Source organism: Copadichromis virginalis, linkage group LG10, assembly GCF_057382275.1.
Source record: "Copadichromis virginalis isolate Kocher_CV1m ecotype Utaka linkage group LG10, C_Virginalis_male_GT1.1, whole genome shotgun sequence".
NCBI lineage: Eukaryota > Metazoa > Chordata > Actinopteri > Cichliformes > Cichlidae > Copadichromis > Copadichromis virginalis.
In genome coordinates this window covers 17,800,960-17,816,768 of record NC_140627.1, presented here as the reverse complement: position 1 = coordinate 17,816,768, position 15,809 = coordinate 17,800,960, and the positions used below count along the sequence as shown (strand labels likewise).

At 42.7% G+C, this 15,809-nt stretch overlaps 3 protein-coding genes across 6 annotated transcripts; 1 reads left to right on the top strand and 2 right to left on the bottom strand.

Moving 5' to 3' along the window:
• Positions 1-58: 58 nt before the first annotated feature.
• On the top strand, positions 59-2,576 carry cfap298 (cilia and flagella associated protein 298). Of its 2 annotated transcripts, XM_085470349.1 has the most exons (8): positions 59-215; positions 461-631; positions 816-983; positions 1,204-1,271; positions 1,364-1,522; positions 1,704-1,835; positions 1,932-2,027; positions 2,104-2,576. In XM_085470349.1, the coding sequence occupies exons 2-8, from the start codon at positions 493-495 to the stop codon at positions 2,215-2,217; spliced, it is 876 nt and encodes a 291-aa protein (XP_085326475.1). In that variant the 5' UTR covers positions 59-215; positions 461-492; the 3' UTR covers positions 2,218-2,576. The 2 variants fall into 2 exon arrangements, with proteins under 2 accessions (XP_085326475.1, XP_085326474.1); XM_085470348.1 differs by lacking the exon at positions 59-215 and having other exon boundaries at positions 348-631.
• eva1c (eva-1 homolog C (C. elegans)) lies at positions 2,299-8,751 on the bottom strand. Of its 3 annotated transcripts, XM_085470346.1 has the most exons (10): positions 8,567-8,751; positions 8,140-8,430; positions 7,117-7,316; positions 6,790-6,913; positions 6,459-6,611; positions 5,598-5,741; positions 5,339-5,422; positions 4,931-5,008; positions 4,747-4,839; positions 2,299-4,668 (listed from the first exon to the last, which is right to left on the bottom strand). In XM_085470346.1, the coding sequence occupies exons 2-10, from the start codon at positions 8,249-8,251 to the stop codon at positions 4,292-4,294; spliced, it is 1,365 nt and encodes a 454-aa protein (XP_085326472.1). In that variant the 5' UTR covers positions 8,252-8,430; positions 8,567-8,751; the 3' UTR covers positions 2,299-4,291. The 3 variants fall into 3 exon arrangements, with proteins under 3 accessions (XP_085326472.1, XP_085326471.1, XP_085326473.1); XM_085470345.1 differs by having other exon boundaries at positions 8,140-8,751; XM_085470347.1 differs by lacking the exon at positions 5,339-5,422 and having other exon boundaries at positions 8,140-8,748.
• A 1,812-nt stretch (positions 8,752-10,563) lies between these two features.
• Positions 10,564-14,471, bottom strand: haus1 (HAUS augmin-like complex, subunit 1). Its single transcript, XM_085470342.1, has 9 exons — positions 14,349-14,471; positions 14,089-14,263; positions 12,861-12,996; positions 12,635-12,769; positions 12,439-12,562; positions 11,206-11,271; positions 11,027-11,098; positions 10,772-10,819; positions 10,564-10,683 (listed from the first exon to the last, which is right to left on the bottom strand). The coding sequence occupies exons 1-9, from the start codon at positions 14,367-14,369 to the stop codon at positions 10,639-10,641; spliced, it is 822 nt and encodes a 273-aa protein (XP_085326468.1). The 5' UTR covers positions 14,370-14,471; the 3' UTR covers positions 10,564-10,638.
• Between the last annotated feature and the right edge of the window lie 1,338 nt (positions 14,472-15,809).

The following is a 15,809-nucleotide window of genomic DNA, read 5'->3' as shown; positions in this document are numbered from 1 at the left end:
ATGGAGCACAGTGTTGCCGCTGTGCTCCATTAGGGGGCAGTGTCACAGCTTTTATAGCACGAAGTGTCCTCCAAATTACAGTCGAAGAAAGCAGCCGGGCTGACCAATCGTAATTGGGAAGTAATGCCACCGGTTGTAAACAGTGTGAGCTGTTTAGTGTGAGCGCAAGTTAAACTGGAGGGACCGAACACAGTGCTTCACGTTTTACTGCATAGGTACGTGTCACCGCTGTAGGTCACTGTGAGAAAATAATAACAGACAGTATCACTGTGTCACTGTGAGCAGCCATAACAGTTAGCTTCCATAGAGCTAACGTTAGCTACGTGTGTTCTGGAAGCATCCGCGACAGGCACGGCTGTCGCTATGGTTACGCACTGTTGTCCTACTGAGGGAAAGTGGTTGGTGGTGTTCAAGTTTCATTCAGGCCCCAACTTTCTTCTCTTTCAAACCTATCTTTCAGGAAGGTGGGGTAAGCAGGTGTTGCTTAGCGAAATGGTGCAACTTCACGTGAAGCGTGGAGACGAAAGCCTTTTTCTTTTTAACACCACCGTGGACACCCCTCTGGAAACTCTGATCCAGCAAATTACTGCCATTTACAACGGAAGGCTCAAAGTGGAGAGACTATGTTCAGGTGAAAACACACCCTCGGTGCTGCCACGACTCAAACCTGCACCTCACTACTGTTGAAACTTAACATCAGTGCTGGTGCACTCTATTTTGACCAGTTTCGTGTCTCTGAGTTCCCCAAATAGCATAATTCAACCCTGTAAGTGGGCCTCTGACAAAGATCTGCTTGTTCCTCTGTGTGCCCTCAGAGATTCCCGAGCTTGCAGACCATGGCATCTCACTGCCACCCAACATGCAGGGGCTGACAGAGGAGCAGATTGAGGAGCTAAACCTGAGGGATGAATGGGGAGAAAAGTGCATCCCCAGTGGAGGCTCTGTGTTTAGAAAGGATGAGATTGGGAGGAGGAATGGACAAGGTGAGACTGTAACATCCGTTTGGGTTTGCATGATTTAATATAGCTCTGTAGTTAAAGCCTGGTTTCCTGACTTTGTGCAATTATATGAAATGATATCTGATAGCACGTAACAGCTGTAGATAATACTACACAAATTTCCTTTACAAAGATGACAATTTTGCAAGCAATCCTTTTTATTTGCAAGAATGCATGTTTAAACCATCCCTTTGCCTTCTACTAGCGCCTAATGATAAAATGAAAGAGGTGCTGATGAGAACGGTGGAGGCTGCAACGGCGCTCATCTCCAAAGTGAGTTATTTGCTTTAACGGTTGATCGTTACTTTTTGCTTTGTTCAAAAAGGGCGTCACAAACAAATTACGTCATTCTCTTTATCATGCAGAAACAAGTTCAAGCCAATGTTTGTGTCACTGTGGAAATGATAAAGGAAGCACTGGATCAGCTAAGGGGGGCGGTCATGATCGTGTACCCCATGGGGCTGCCTCCTCACGACCCAATCAGGATGGAATTAGAGGACAAGGAAGACCTTTCAGAAACACAGGTGAAACAGCTGAAATGGAGGCTGATGGCCACATAAAATTAGGAATTTTTATCTTCCATTTATGGTATGATCATTGGAGGTGTTATTTTAAAAAGGTGTCTTATTTTTAAATTAATTTGAAGCTCATGAAATTGCCTTCGCCCTCTCTCAACTGTTTCTGCTACTTTTCTCTTCATCTCAGGCGTCTCTGCAGGTGATCACAGACGACGAATGCCAGCTGTGGTGGGCTGCCAAAGAGATGCAGAGGGGCAAAAAACTGCAGGACTACATTGGCAGAAATGAAAAGACAAAGCTAGTGGTTAAAATCCAAAAGGTGAGAGCCATTTCAATCTAAAGTATGTTTGAGGCCCATGACCTTCATCATATGTTTTTGAGGGTTTTTTTTAAACCCTTTTACTATTCACTTTAGAAAGGACAGGGGGCGCCAGCGAGAGAACCTGTAATCACCGATGACCAGCAGAAACAGATGATGATGCACTATTACAGAAGGCAGGAAGAGCTCAAGGTGAGGAAATGTGTCACATGTTATAAACATTTGGCTTTGAACAAACATTCTAATCTTTTCTTTGTCACATTTTTAGAAACTGGAGGAGGAGGCGGATGATGATCGCTACCTGGACTCAGAGTGGTCAGACAGGCAGGCCCTCAAAAGACAGTTTCAGGGTCTCACTAATATCAAATGGGGGCCGAGATGAAGACCAGCAACACTCTACAAACCCAACTCGGAGCCACTTCTGTGATCTGGAGTTCAACAGCTCTGTATTCAGCTGGACAAGTTGCCTTTTCAAAATCTTAAAATGAGCTTCCTCTTGGTCTCATGTGACATCATCCAGATAGTACTAATGATTCAGCCTGTGTGCTCTTATATCTTGGAGTTTCTCCTCCTCTGTAACCGTCCTGAAGTTCAGATCCTGACATAATGTGAAACTGAGGCTGGTGTTTGATTTATTTAAATATAAATTTGCTCCCAGTGTTCCTTTATCAGTTTCACCATGTTGTTTTTTATTGAGTCTGTACGAAAAAAATAAAGTTTATTCTGTGTTTTATATTTTGATCACGTGAACACAAAAATTGATCAATATCAGTAGTTTTACATCCCTGGGAGTGCAAGGACAAGGATGCTACACCTTTCCTCTCTTTGTCTTCTCGGTAATGAGACAAACAAACGCCTGTGAAAGTTGCTCGCAGTCAGGAAGTTTCCACACAGTTCAGGTCATCCCAGCAGGACTGAGAAAGGTGTAGAGTTCAGACTGAGTTGTCATCCCCTTGAACTTTTGACGGAGACGAAGCAGTTATCCAGAGAGTTCTATCAAGTTTCACAAAATGCCTCCAAAAAGTCTGAAATTCTCTTAAAGTTTTTTCTTTTTTGATTGGTCAAAGCTTTACTCTAGAAGATTATATAAACCTCATCACCAAAGGTGCTGTCACTTGCTTTGTATTAAGTCCGCAGTGGATGATCCAATCAAAGAATATCTAATAGGAGGCGATAAGGAAATATCTGTCATAAAATTATCACTAGTCTCAGGGAATACCTTACACTTGAACATTAGTTATTTTTCCTTGGAATGTTATCCCCCTCCTCCTGATTCTTGTTTTTGTAATACATCAAATGGTCTTTACATGCATTTGTATTTCTTAGTTTAGTGATCTCTTTAGATTACAGGATCTGTTCCCTGACATGTTCTTCGGTTTATATCACAAACACAGCCGCTATGAGACTGCTTGATCAGGAATTAGTGCAGTAATACACCCTCTGGCCGCTTAATTAGCTACACCTGTTCAAGAGATGCAAATATCTAATCAGTCACTCACATGACAGCAAGTAATGAATAGCCAGACTTCTTCCAGCTGATAGGAAACAGTAGCTCAAATAAGCATCTTTGAAGGAGAGGGCCACACTGCTGCTCCTGTCAGCTACGAGCACGAAACTGAGGTTACAATTCACACAGGGTCACCGAAATTGGACTGTAAAGACTGTAAAATCACGGTCAGCTGTGACGTTTGGATTGAAGGTGAGAATTTGGTGTAAACATCTTTAAAGTATAAATCCATCATGCATTGTATTAACAGTGATGGTGTAATGATGTGAGGAATATTTCCTTGGCACGGCTGGTGCAAATATTGTAGCTGACCATGTCCGTCCCTGTATGACCACAGTGTACCCATCTTCCCATGGCTGCTTAACGAGCCGTGCCACAAAGCTCAAGTCATCTCACACTGGATCTTGAACTTGACAGTGAGTTTACAGCACTCAAATGACCTCCCTAGTCACGGGATATTAGTCCAATAGATGTCGTGGAACGAAGATTCCACATGGATATGGAGCTGACAAATCTGTAGTGACTGTGTGATGCTATCATGTCAATATGAACCAAATATGGATCAAAATGTCAGCATCTGTGCTGAAGAATTAATGACGTTTTAAATGCAAAAAGGGGACCAACCTGGTACTAGCCTGTGAACCTGATAAAGTTGTTGGTGAATGCTTTTTTGTTTGTTTGTTTGCTGGGGTTGTTTTTTTTTTATAAATAATGTTTCAGCCTGAAATGTTAAAGCTATATTTAGTGGTGAGTCTGTATAAATACAAAAGACATAAAACTTTGTTGATCATGGAAACTTTTGAAAACTTTTTCTTCGCATATTGTTCGCAAAAATGGCAAAACACAACAAACTGCAATGTTAAAAAAGGAGCTTCTTGCGGTGGTGATCAGTATACCTGATGGGAAAAAAACACCAGATGCTGAGTAGCATCCACAGGTCATGAGTTATTTAACACGAGCTGCCATTCAGATAGGCGTTCATCCAGATCTCCTGCATGATCATCTCTCTGCGCTCAATCCTCTCCGCCCGCTCGGCCGCTTCGCTCACATAAGTCACTTCCTCCCAACCGTATATCGCCTTCCTTTCCGTGGCTGAGAGCAAAGATCTTCCCGTTCCCTCGTGGTCATCTTCTTCTTCATCTGTGTCATCCTCATCCTCGTCATCTTCCTGATACTTAACAGTAGGGCTTCCCGGCTTGGGTGCAAGTCTGTGATCTCTGACCCAGCGTGCCCTGCAGGTCACTCGAACAGATACAGCCAGCAGGGTGAGCAGGAGACCAACGCACACGCTGGAGGTAAACAGCAGAGCTGCCATTTCAGGATGCTCTGTGTAGGAAACAAAGAGGGGGAGTTGCGATAAAGCATGGATTGGGAGTTAGTTCATGAGCGCATGTGTGTCAATACCTTTGATGTAAGCATATGTCAGGAGAGAGTTGCTCATCATCGCTCCTGAGTTGTCAGGCCTTCTTGAGCCTTTAGGAAAGGGCTCCTCCAGATCTGCAGGAGAAGATTGTGAAGATTACAAGTACGATGTGAAGAAGTCACAATAAAATCTTGGAACTGCGTGGACGGCATGACGCTGTTGTACCTTTTTCTGTGCCCACGCTAGGAGATGAGGTGAGGCTTACTATGTTGGGGTCTGCCACCCTTAGTAAACTCTGCGGTACTATTGGGAAAAGGACAGAAGAAGTCTTTGTATCGCTGTGAACAAAATGACTCAGTGGCTCAGTAGACCGTTTTAAACAAGCTACTTCTCACATCCAAACTGAGCCAACAATGGAGTTACACATTCAGATCGAAAATACTTTCCCTACTATTGTATTAATAATAAGCGCCCTTCAAGGCTAACACACATTGTTTTGCTCTATATGGAGCCAACACATCCAGTCAGAAGAATTCTTTCAACACCAGGCTCCAAATTACGATGCATGAATGTGACCTCGATGGCATTTGTGCCAATCACAGGAAGTTTATCAGGATGTCAACTCCAACTCACAAATCAGTTGCTCACAGTCCAATCTTCCCCTGCTATTGCGCTCTTGGGTGTGATGGGATAAGAACAGCTGATGGCTGGGATCAGCTGATAAGAATCCAGAGTAGGAAGTTAGAAATGTTCACCGATGGAGCTACCGCGTAATGAACGAGGCCAAAACAAAAACCTTCCTTTGTGTACGTGCTCCTACTTTAAAACAGCTATGTTCAATTCATCACAGGGATTGCAATTAAGGTGAATGAGGAAACAGAGAGGGTCCTACCACAAGAATAGATCACACTGAGGTACTTCCTGGTTCCTGGAAAGCATGGGTCCCTAAAGGTCTGGTTGCTGACGGGAACAGCACACTTCTGTTTGCTGTAGCAGGACTTGGAGACCAAGTGTACGGCCTCATGGTTCAGACACTCTGCAGGGAAAGAGTCAATTGCAAAAAGAGTTACTGAATAAGAAACATGGATTAACTGTAGTTAATCCATCTATTGGCTTCCGCTTATCCATATCAGGGTCGTGGGAGGGGCTTGAGCCTATCTCAGCTATTGTAGGGCAAGAGGCGGGGTGCACCCTGGACAGGTCACCAATGTGACACAGGACTAACATAGTTGTGGTTAAATTTTAATAAAATCAAAAGCATCCAGAGACCTAACTGTATCCTGTCATTGTACAATGTGAAATCAGTCACGTACAGTTTGAATGTCACACCAGGAAATGTTCCCAGAACGAAATGATAACAATGGCTGGGACACACTCCAATGAGTAAATGTATTATTCCATTATTCATGTTATTATCTGCACCTGCTTTTTCATGCTATGGGAAATGTCAAGACAAATGTGAATAGATATTTGTTTATGATAACATCAGAACATTTTCTTCTGCTTAACCAGGTCTGGGAACAGCAGCAATTAAATAAGTATCCCTCCACAAACTGCCACCTTATCACGGTCTCACACACAGAAGTTTCACAAGATTATACAATGAATTATTTAATTCTATTGAGAAGCAATATGTCGCCCTTTTTAAACTTTCACAGTGCTGTACTCTAAATGTAAAACAAACTGTGTCCTCTTTAACTTATTCGTGCATCTTGAGACCTTTCATTGCTGGAATCGTCTGCTAGAAACTCACCAAACGGGGGTGGTCTTGTCAGGTGTGAGGGGCAGGTGTCGGTGTGACCCAGCCTTCGCCCGTAGACAGCTGCATAGATGTTCAGCGCCCTGGGGGGCTTACAGCGCAGGACCATGGTTTCTCCTTCACACACCACATGTCTTTTGTGTTCAGCTGAGTGAGGGGGGGGGGAAAAGGAGTAAAGACGACTTGGAGGAGGGTCTGATGGTGGTAGGAAACTGACGGCTGAAATTGGGTGTGGGGAGGATTTTTATGTGTGGCTGTGTAGCTATTCGCTTAAGAATGTGTGAGGAAACTTGTGCTGAAACAAAATTTGACCCGATGAACTCACTAGGTTTACACTTGTAGTCCACATGGAGGTATTTGGTAGTGCCGGGGCAGGGGTCCTTCCCAAATAGCAGGTGATTGACAGGCATCTGGCAGTCTCTGTGGCTCTGACACTCCGACAAAAGCTTCTGCACAATAAACATGGACGACAGTCAGCAAACACCATCCACAGTGAAGGAAGGACAACCAAATCAGATGCAAAGAGCCAAGCTTATGCACCGACTGGTTGACATGACGATTTTCAGACTGCGTGAAAGTGACGAGCAGCCACTAAGTAACAGCTGACCCAGTGAGAGTGAAAACAGCTCTTTACCCCACATATAAAATGCACCTGTAGGGCTGTGAAAGCTGAGCAGCTGTGATTGTGTGCCCCGAGTGGAGGGTGTGGAGCTACTCCGCAAAGCTGCATCTCGCTGCTCCCGTAGAAGGCAGACTGGATGGAGATGGTGGAGTGGCGTGGACAGTGGAGCCGCAGAGGTTGCCCATCACACGCGTGGGCAGAGTGGCTGGTAATGATCCTGGACAGGTAGTCTGTTAGACAGAAGACATGTATGCATGCACAGAAGGGAGACTTTGCTAATTTTACACATTACATTCAGAATTTCACCTAATCATACTGAATTAAAAAAAACTAAACTGCAGTAATTTATTAGCTACATAAATAAAACACTCTTTTTCTTGGATCTACTGCATCAGTAGCTGCGGAGCAGGTTGCGTGGCCTCTTTGGCGCTCTTGCAGGTGTCTCAGGTTGCTTTAAAAAAAAAAATCACTGTGGTCTTGCCTCACTCACTGTCTTTTTTTTTTTTTTCAAAGTGGCATATTCGGCGAACCGGCATTCAACAAACATAACCGCCCTGTGCTGTACGGTTATACATTACATTACTACTGATTCCAAGGTGTTGAGCTGAAGCTGTGCACAGTGTATCCAAAGATAAATACGTTTATAAATCCAACACTGGGGAGATGGTTCAGATAAAACACAAGAATATGAGAAGAAATGCTGCGCAGTCATTTTGTCAGCTTTACCAATACAGCAAGAAGACACAAAATAGAGAATTAAGATGTGTTACATTATACCATCCAGACTTTCTTGCTGTATCATGAACACTAGCAATGAGAAAGAGTACAGCCACATTATCTATAACACCATACATAAAAATGGCAAACAGAAGGTTCACCCCCCACACACACACCCCAGCCACCCAACCCCACTGGCAGCTGTTATTACACACCATATAACAGTGGGGCTCATACCCAACCTGCTGTAACAGAAATACTTCGTGTTCTCATTGTCTGCACGACCACCACCACCACCCCGTAATCCCCCACCCACCCACATCACCATCATCTTACCTGAGAAGTCAGCCAGTCCACTCATGCTTCTGGTCCACAGGAGTAAAGTCAGACAGAGGAGGCTGTGGCTCCAGTCCAGTCCGCGACAACGGGTCCAGCTCATGACTCGCATCCCCCGTCTCACTGATCATATTAAAAGCTGGGACGCTTAAAAAAAAACCCACCGTAGGACTTCCCAGACTTCACAAGAACCCACGCCAGATGGTGAAGGCGCTCAAAGAGGCCGCGATACCGAGCTTCATCTCTGTGTCGCCTGAGCTGAGATCAAATCACTTCTTCATCCGTCTTCACCTGCAGCACAGGAGAGAGAGAAAAACAGCGGCCGTTTGGGGTTGAGTAAGATCAGCCGCTGTGTGCAGCAGCAGCAGCAATGGACCACAGAGGAGGTTGGGAATAGCAGCTGCGCAACAAGTTGTTCAAAACTGACAGACGAGGTGACGGATCCGAGCGACGCGTGGAGTGGCGAGTCTCCCACGGCGACTTCCCAAACGCTCAAGCCCGCAGATCCGTGAATGGATCCATGTGGAAACTGAAGGCGACCCACAGTAACAGCTGAGCGGGAATGATAATGTGGGCGTGGCGCATAAAACTATTTTAAAGGGAAGAGGGGCGACACGCTCGCTGGTAATGACGCACTGGCTCCCTCCCCCTCCGCGAGGCACATGTTTACTTTTTGGAACTTGCTGTTTTATTCTGCCCGTTTCCTTCGCCTTTCTCTACAACTCCTAAGCTTTATTTTATTTTTCCACATCATAGCTTTAGACCAGTGTATTATATTTGGCGGAATATTTCGGCTTTCTTCGCATATTAATCTTACATCTTCACAAAAGTAATAGAAATACTCTCATAGGACATTGTGCAAAGGTTTAATCAGTAGAAAACCTCTTAGAATTAGAAGTGCCAAATTTTGAGGTTTTAAGTGACATTTTGATTCAGTTTCTTCTCATAATCTGACACCCTAACCATGGCGCCTTTCAGTGAAGCTGGGGGCCTACTGGGTAAACTGCTCCCCAGCCCACATCCATGACCCACTCCATGGTAACCAGTCAGTCTCCGTGTCAGACTGCACAGCAGACGTACAACAGTCAAACTGACAGAGACAGTTGGGGTCTCCACGCTCAGCTCCACATAAGTGGGAGAGAGGCAAGGGTGGGTTTGGATCACAAGGGGGGTATTTTGCATATAAACTGGACAAGTTTGTTGCATTCTCCGTATTTTGGCTCCGGGTGCTCAGGCAGTGGCCCCAAAACCACTTTTACGTGCCATTATCCTTCCAAAGCCTGTGGAAGTCTGCTGTCTATCACAAAAGGTTTCCTGCACTTTGTTTTTAAGAGGTAACATAGCCATCTAGGCCAGTCAGTAAAATAACAGTGGCACATGGGTAAACAAGAAATTCATGTAATGAGGTAGTGGAAAGGCTTCTGAAATGTGTTGATGATGCAGTCTTTTTTAAAAGTATAGAAATAATGCTTTTTATTACAATTTCTTTTGTTCAAGACAACTATGTCAACATTCACCACAGGAGACCCATCAGTAATAACACAGACTATAAATCAGGGGTGTCAAACATAGACCTGGGACCCAGAATTGGCTGAAAAAAAGCTCAAATCTGACCCCACTGGGCAGCTTTGGAAAATTTCAAGGAAATCTTTGGATTTTTAACTGTATATTTACATGTTTTACAGCTTCTTCTACAGATAAAGACCTCCACCATGGCCATTTATACTACACCAAAGTAAATAAGCAATAGAAAAATAATGAAATAATATAAAGTTTCACTTTTTTGGGCAGTGAAATACCACAACCTTTCCTGTTATTTTCACACATTTACTTCTTACAATTTAGTTGTGTTGGCAGATTTGAGAAGCTTCTCTGGTCCAGCCCACTAAAGATCAAGGTGGGCTGTATGTAGCCCATGATGCAAGAGGAGTTTGACATTCCTGCTAAAAGTGTTTGGGAGACAAACATCTTTTGCGTGGTTACCAAATCCTGTTTTTTTAAATATGTTGCCATCACAACAAAGCTATTCATTTAATGCCATCTACCGTCTCTGTATTTGGGGAGAAAGATCAGACTCTCACGACATGTTGTTAGTACTTCTTCGGAGGGGAAACAACCCCTCAATTAGACTGCAGTGAACAGAAAATAAAGACAACGCTCTTGATTAGTGTTAATGATGTCTGTAACAAACAGGAAGAGGTGGAGGAACAGAAAACAGATGAAGCCAAATGTTTTTGTTCTCTAATAAATACTCTAATAGGTAACTGTGAAATAAAGAGAAATATAAAGAATAATATTGACAAGACTTTAAAGCTGGAAGTTTTGAAAAAAGTGCCTCTAAGCAGCTCTTACTTTTAGAGCACAAGGAGACTTGTCTCTGCACAGATCTGTTGGGTTGCATAAAAAGAAGCCAGAAGGTGGGTGTCAAAGCAAAGAAATTTAAGTGACTTTTATTATTTAACAAACACAGTAAATAATACAGTAACATTAGACAAATCTTCATTTAAAATCCACATTCATCTCAAGCTGGGAATCAAGTGCAGCCTGAAAACAAAAAAAAGAAATAGGATCAAATTCAATAAATCAGCCACCACATCTCATCCATTATTGAGCGAGTTTTTAGGATGCTTACCAGCTCTCTTTTTGCCTCTTCTATCTTCACTTGAGCCAGAGACGGGCTCTGTTTAGAGGAGGAAAAACAAAATTCAGAAACCCAAATTCAGGAAGTTTGTTTCCACACGTCTGAACACGGTTCAACCCTTTCCTTCAGGTTGGTTTTAATAAAGTCATTTGTGCACAAAAAACATTATCCAAAAGGATAAAAACAGATTAAGGGGTTTGGTCGTGGAGTATTTAAAAGTCAGTAACAGAGTGAAAACAAACATACCGGGCTCAGGTCCATGTAGGGCTCCAGTTTCTTCTTTAAGGGGATTATTTCTTTTTTCAGCTCGGTGACTTCCTGTAGAGAGAAAAATAAGATGACACTTTCAGACCCTCTAAGCAGACGGTATTACATTTTCATTTCCATGGCAATGAATGGGGGCGCATGTGGAAAAGCTGAAATACCTCTGACAGCTGCACAAGAGCCTGGTGGGTGATAGACTTGTCCATGTTCCTGGATACAAGCTGAGCCTGCAGGACAGAAAGAGCAGAATAAAATCAGTGCTCTTTAGAATATCTGCTCCCTCCTGACATTAACAGGAACTCTTGGACCTGTTCTGCAGAAACATCTCTGTTCTCTAAACTGTAACGTGGTGCACACATTATATCTGGGAGATCAAACACTGATGCATAACAAAAAAACTGGAAAACTGGTCATCCCAATGAGGAAAACAGTGCATTTTTCTACACCTTTTCTTATATTTTTTGAAAACTATCTCTTTTTTGTGGTAGTGTCGTCAACACTTCATACCATCCCAAACGTTTTTAAAAAATACTTTTTCTTCTGCATCTTTTCTCCTTTACTATGACCATTCTTAGAGTTTTATATACATAAAATTGATCTTTTTGGCTTCTGATGATGGATATTTTTACTGTAACTGGAGGGTAACTGTACCTCTAAAGCTGCAGGGCAAAAACTTATTTGTACATTTTGTTATAGTTTCTCATCCAAAGCAAACCTCCAATTAATTGAGTCAACACAAAGAAACACAGAGCACTTTTAAATATCTTGATGAGTTCTGCAAAAATGTTACAGGCATTATTATCATTAGCTCTTCTTTCTTTTTCAAACTGCCTCAGATATCACTGCAATATACACATTATTCAGTCTGCCTACTGGAGTACTGGTAATGCAAGTACAAGTAGCCAATCACAACTCAGAGCATCAAGACCATCTGCTGAAGTTCAAACACAGCATCAGAATGAGCAAGAAATGGGATTAAAGTGACTTTGAACCTGGTTGATGGTTGGAGGTGCAGACAGGAGTACTGTATTATTCTAGCTTCTGGCTGAAAACGCCTCATTGATGCCAGACGGGAAGGACCAGACTGCATTGAGCTGACAGGAAGTAACTCAAATAACCACCCATTACAACCAAGGTATTCAGAAGAACCTCTCTGAATATAATACAACTAAGCTTGCAGCAGATGAGCTACAGCAGAAGAAGACTACACTGGGTGCCACTCCTGTCAGCTAAGATCAGGAAACTGAGGCGACAATTTGCCTGGGCTAAGAAAAAATTGGATTTCTAAAAAAAGATATGAAAAATGATATGAAAAAAAAAGCCTGGTCTCATGAGAAAAAAGGGGTCCAACCCTGCACTAACAAGGTATACCTAATGAAACACAAACAACATACCTCCCACCGCTCCCGTCTGTTACTGAGCTCGTTCGCCTTTGCTGTCACAAAATCCATTTTGAGCAGCTTCTCCTCAGCTTTAGCGCTCTCCACTGCCTGAGCTTTGACAGTTTTGTTGATATCCCTGAAAATTAAGATTGCCAGTATTACAAAATATGCTACATATCATCCATATAAGAACAGGTGAGTTACCTACTCTTGTAAACTTCCCCGGAGCACCAGAGTTGCCCCGAGTCTCTTTCTGAGGGCCCGGAGCTCTCTCTCAAGTCTTCTATTTGACTTCTCCGCTTCCAGAAGTTCACTAGTGAGGTTGTTTACGGCTGGCATAAAGCTGCACACAAGATGACGAGACACGAGCCAGTTTATCTCACCCTGTTTTTTTAACCTGGCCAACTTCATTGAAGAAAAAAAACAAAACAGACCTGCCCAGTGAAGTGTCTCTCACTCCAAGCACCATAGCATTGTCTACTAAAGCAGATAAGCAGTCAGCAACTGGCTTTGACAAACTGGCAGAGGACAGGCCAACACTTTGTAGAAGAACATCCTGGAGATGAGCACCTGAGTGGAGAAAACACTGAAAACTTTAAGGTGGAAGTTAATGTCTCACATAAACAGCACAGAGAAAAGTAAATCATTATAAATAAAGGCTTATTAATATTATTTGTAACAACTTGGATTTTTTTTAAATACTTTTGGCCGATATGCATCAGAGGAAGAGTACCACAGTGCAAAAGTAAAACAGATGAGGCATCAGGCAAACATACAAAGAGAAAACTAAGATGAACAGTTAAATGGTTTTAATGTAGAAATCATTGTATACTGTTTATTACTTCACTATCAGTATCTGTTCACTAGTTTAAGTCTAGACAAATGTGTTTCTGTATTCCAAGTATAATGTAAACACACTTTATAATACACCACACGTTACAGTGTAAAGGTTGTAGGCACTTTGAATTTTTAATTTCTCATCCATCACATAATAGCCATGTGCAAAAGTCAGTCCTGAAAGAGTTTGGAGTAACCATGGTGAACGTTTCATTGCCTGCAACATCATCTGTGAGGAAAACGGGACGCTGGTGGGAGGACCTGCCAGTTCTGGTGTTCTCAGGCGAATGCCAGTTAATCTGCATGGTGTTCGGTTGTGAGCACAGGTCCCACTAAAGGACCTTAATGCCACCGTCATAGTTTGTGTGTTTAGGTTTGGTAACAAAACATGCACGTGATTAGCCCACTGGAGGTAATTTTGCAGGGCTCTGGCAGCACTCCTTTTGTCCCTCCTCACACAAAGGGGCCGATACTGATCTCACTGCTCGGTCGATGCCCTTCAACCCTGTCCAGCTCTCCTTGTGTCACCACTGTTTTGAGACCACGATGGAAGATACAGCAAACCGTAGTGATGTACCATCCTGGAGAAGTCGCACACTCTCTGCTGCCTGTGAATGACCTGCATCTACCCTATCAGCAGTTTCTGCCTCCTGCTCGGACAGACTGATATCCCTGAACTTTAACTGTCCTTCTATTACACTGTGACCTGCTAAATGCCTTTAAAATTAGTGCAAGTGCACTTGGATGCTGTCTTAAACCCACAGCATATTTATCTCCCCTCCCTAGATTAAATGAACTTTGTATAACTGCCTGTAAATTACTCACCCTCAGCCTGGTACTCTGCAGCTTTCTGTTTGAGGTCCTCTATAAGGAGGGCTGTGTCACTGCAGCGGGCTTCGCTGGACTGGGCGAGCTGGTACAGGATGTCCACTGTCCGTGTGTTGACTTCAAACTGTGGCACAACCTGCTCACCAAACACGGCGCCGAGCCAGCTGTTCACCTGAGGATGCCACAACAAGCAGGAACATATAAACACGGGGCAGCAAAAGCAGTCAGCGGGATATGCTCCCGAAACAGAAAAATACCTTCTTAATCTTCTCACACATGACTACTGAAAGGTCGTCACAAACCAAAACAAACGTCTTCTCGAAAACTGCAAATGTTTTCGCGCCCCCGAAATCATCCCAAAAACTTCCTGGTTACCGGCCAATGAGAACACAGGGCAAAACCACGTCAAGTAACAAACGAGAGACATATGTTTTTTCTATATTTTCTAAGATATTTCATAATACAAAATTAAATAAAAGATAAACAGGCGTAATCAATCACAGTTGGTAAGTTAAATAAAAATATATATTAAAAAAAACTTTTTCCAAAACACTGTTTCCGGTTCACGTTTCCTGTGGGCAAACAAAGATGAAGAAAAACTTAAAATAGATCGCTTCCATTTCCGTTCAGTTCGACGGAACTAAAGAGACTTGTAGACTTGGATTGTTAGAGCTAACCAAAGCTAAACTCAAAGCTACAACTCTTGAAATAAAACTAAAAATTACAATTTCAACAAATTAACAAAACAACATGAACCTACCTAAATAAAAATGTGGAGGGAATGTCTTAAATTTTTAACTTTTCCAATTTGGTCACATTTTTCACAAGTGATATTGGCTCTTTTGTTGTATTATTGTTCTGAATCAGTCTGGATTCAGTCTCAAACTCTGACATTTTCTTCTTCTTTCAACTCCTTACTTTAGGGGTCATTACAACAGACCATATGCTTCCATCTCATCCTATCCCTAGCATCCTCTTCTGTCACAACAACCTTCTGCATGTCTTCCTTCACTACATCGCTGAATATTCTCTTTGGTCTTCCTCTTTCCCTTCTCCCTGGTAGTTTCATATTCATCATCCTTTCCCCACTGTGTCCACCATTCCTCCTATGTCCAAATCATCTCAGCTGTGCTTCTCTAACTTTGTCTCCAAAATGTTCAACCTGAACTATTCCTATGAAGACTTTAGTATCTTCAGTTTAGCCACCTCTGGTCTTTTTGGGAGTGCCACTGCCTCCAAACCAAATATCATGGCACATCTCACTAGAATCTTCCAAAGCTTCTCTTTCACGCTCGCTGCTATCCTTCTGTCTTTACATTCATATCCACCATGCTTGCACTGTGTTCTTCACATCTCATGTGTATTGTTTGTTGCTTTGGATGACTGATCCTAGGTATTTATTCTCATTCACCTTCACCATCTCTACTCATCTCTGTGTGCGTTGAGACAACAGGTTTTGTGATTTGGTGCTGTATAAATAAAACAGAATTTAATTACTCTTTGGAGTTTCACTACTTTTAGTAACGTTTTACCTGACCTGCTGTTTTTATTGTTGGTGTCAGATTAATTATAACACAGTGAATGATGAATGTTGGTTAGAGGTGGCCCCTGTGATTTGTTTTTATTTTTCATTTATTTATTTGCCCAGAGACCCAACAGAATCGCCACTGATATACGCTTTGTTCTCACCGGGCTGAGTGCCACAAGCTAATAAATAA

Excerpts from the sequence above, each read along its gene's own strand:
- cfap298 (XM_085470348.1), top strand. The coding sequence starts at position 364 with ATGGTTACGCACTGTTGTCCTACTGAGGGAAAGTGGTTGGTGGTGTTC. Across the intron at positions 1,523-1,703 it reads AAGACCTTTCAGAAACACAG|GCGTCTCTGCAGGTGATCAC; the intron begins GTGAAACAGCTG and ends TCTTCATCTCAG. Across the intron at positions 2,028-2,103 it reads GAAGGCAGGAAGAGCTCAAG|AAACTGGAGGAGGAGGCGGA; the intron begins GTGAGGAAATGT and ends TCACATTTTTAG.
- eva1c (XM_085470345.1), bottom strand. The coding sequence starts at position 8,251 with ATGCGAGTCATGAGCTGGACCCGTTGTCGCGGACTGGACTGGAGCCAC. Across the intron at positions 6,914-7,116 it reads CAGCTTTCACAGCCCTACAG|AAGCTTTTGTCGGAGTGTCA; the intron begins GTGCATTTTATA and ends TTTATTGTGCAG. Across the intron at positions 4,669-4,746 it reads GACATATGCTTACATCAAAG|AGCATCCTGAAATGGCAGCT; the intron begins GTATTGACACAC and ends TTTCCTACACAG.
- haus1 (XM_085470342.1), bottom strand. The coding sequence starts at position 14,369 with ATGTGTGAGAAGATTAAGAAG. Across the intron at positions 12,770-12,860 it reads AGAGACACTTCACTGGGCAG|CTTTATGCCAGCCGTAAACA; the intron begins GTCTGTTTTGTT and ends TCTTGTGTGCAG. Across the intron at positions 10,820-11,026 it reads CCTACATGGACCTGAGCCCG|AGCCCGTCTCTGGCTCAAGT; the intron begins GTATGTTTGTTT and ends TCCTCTAAACAG.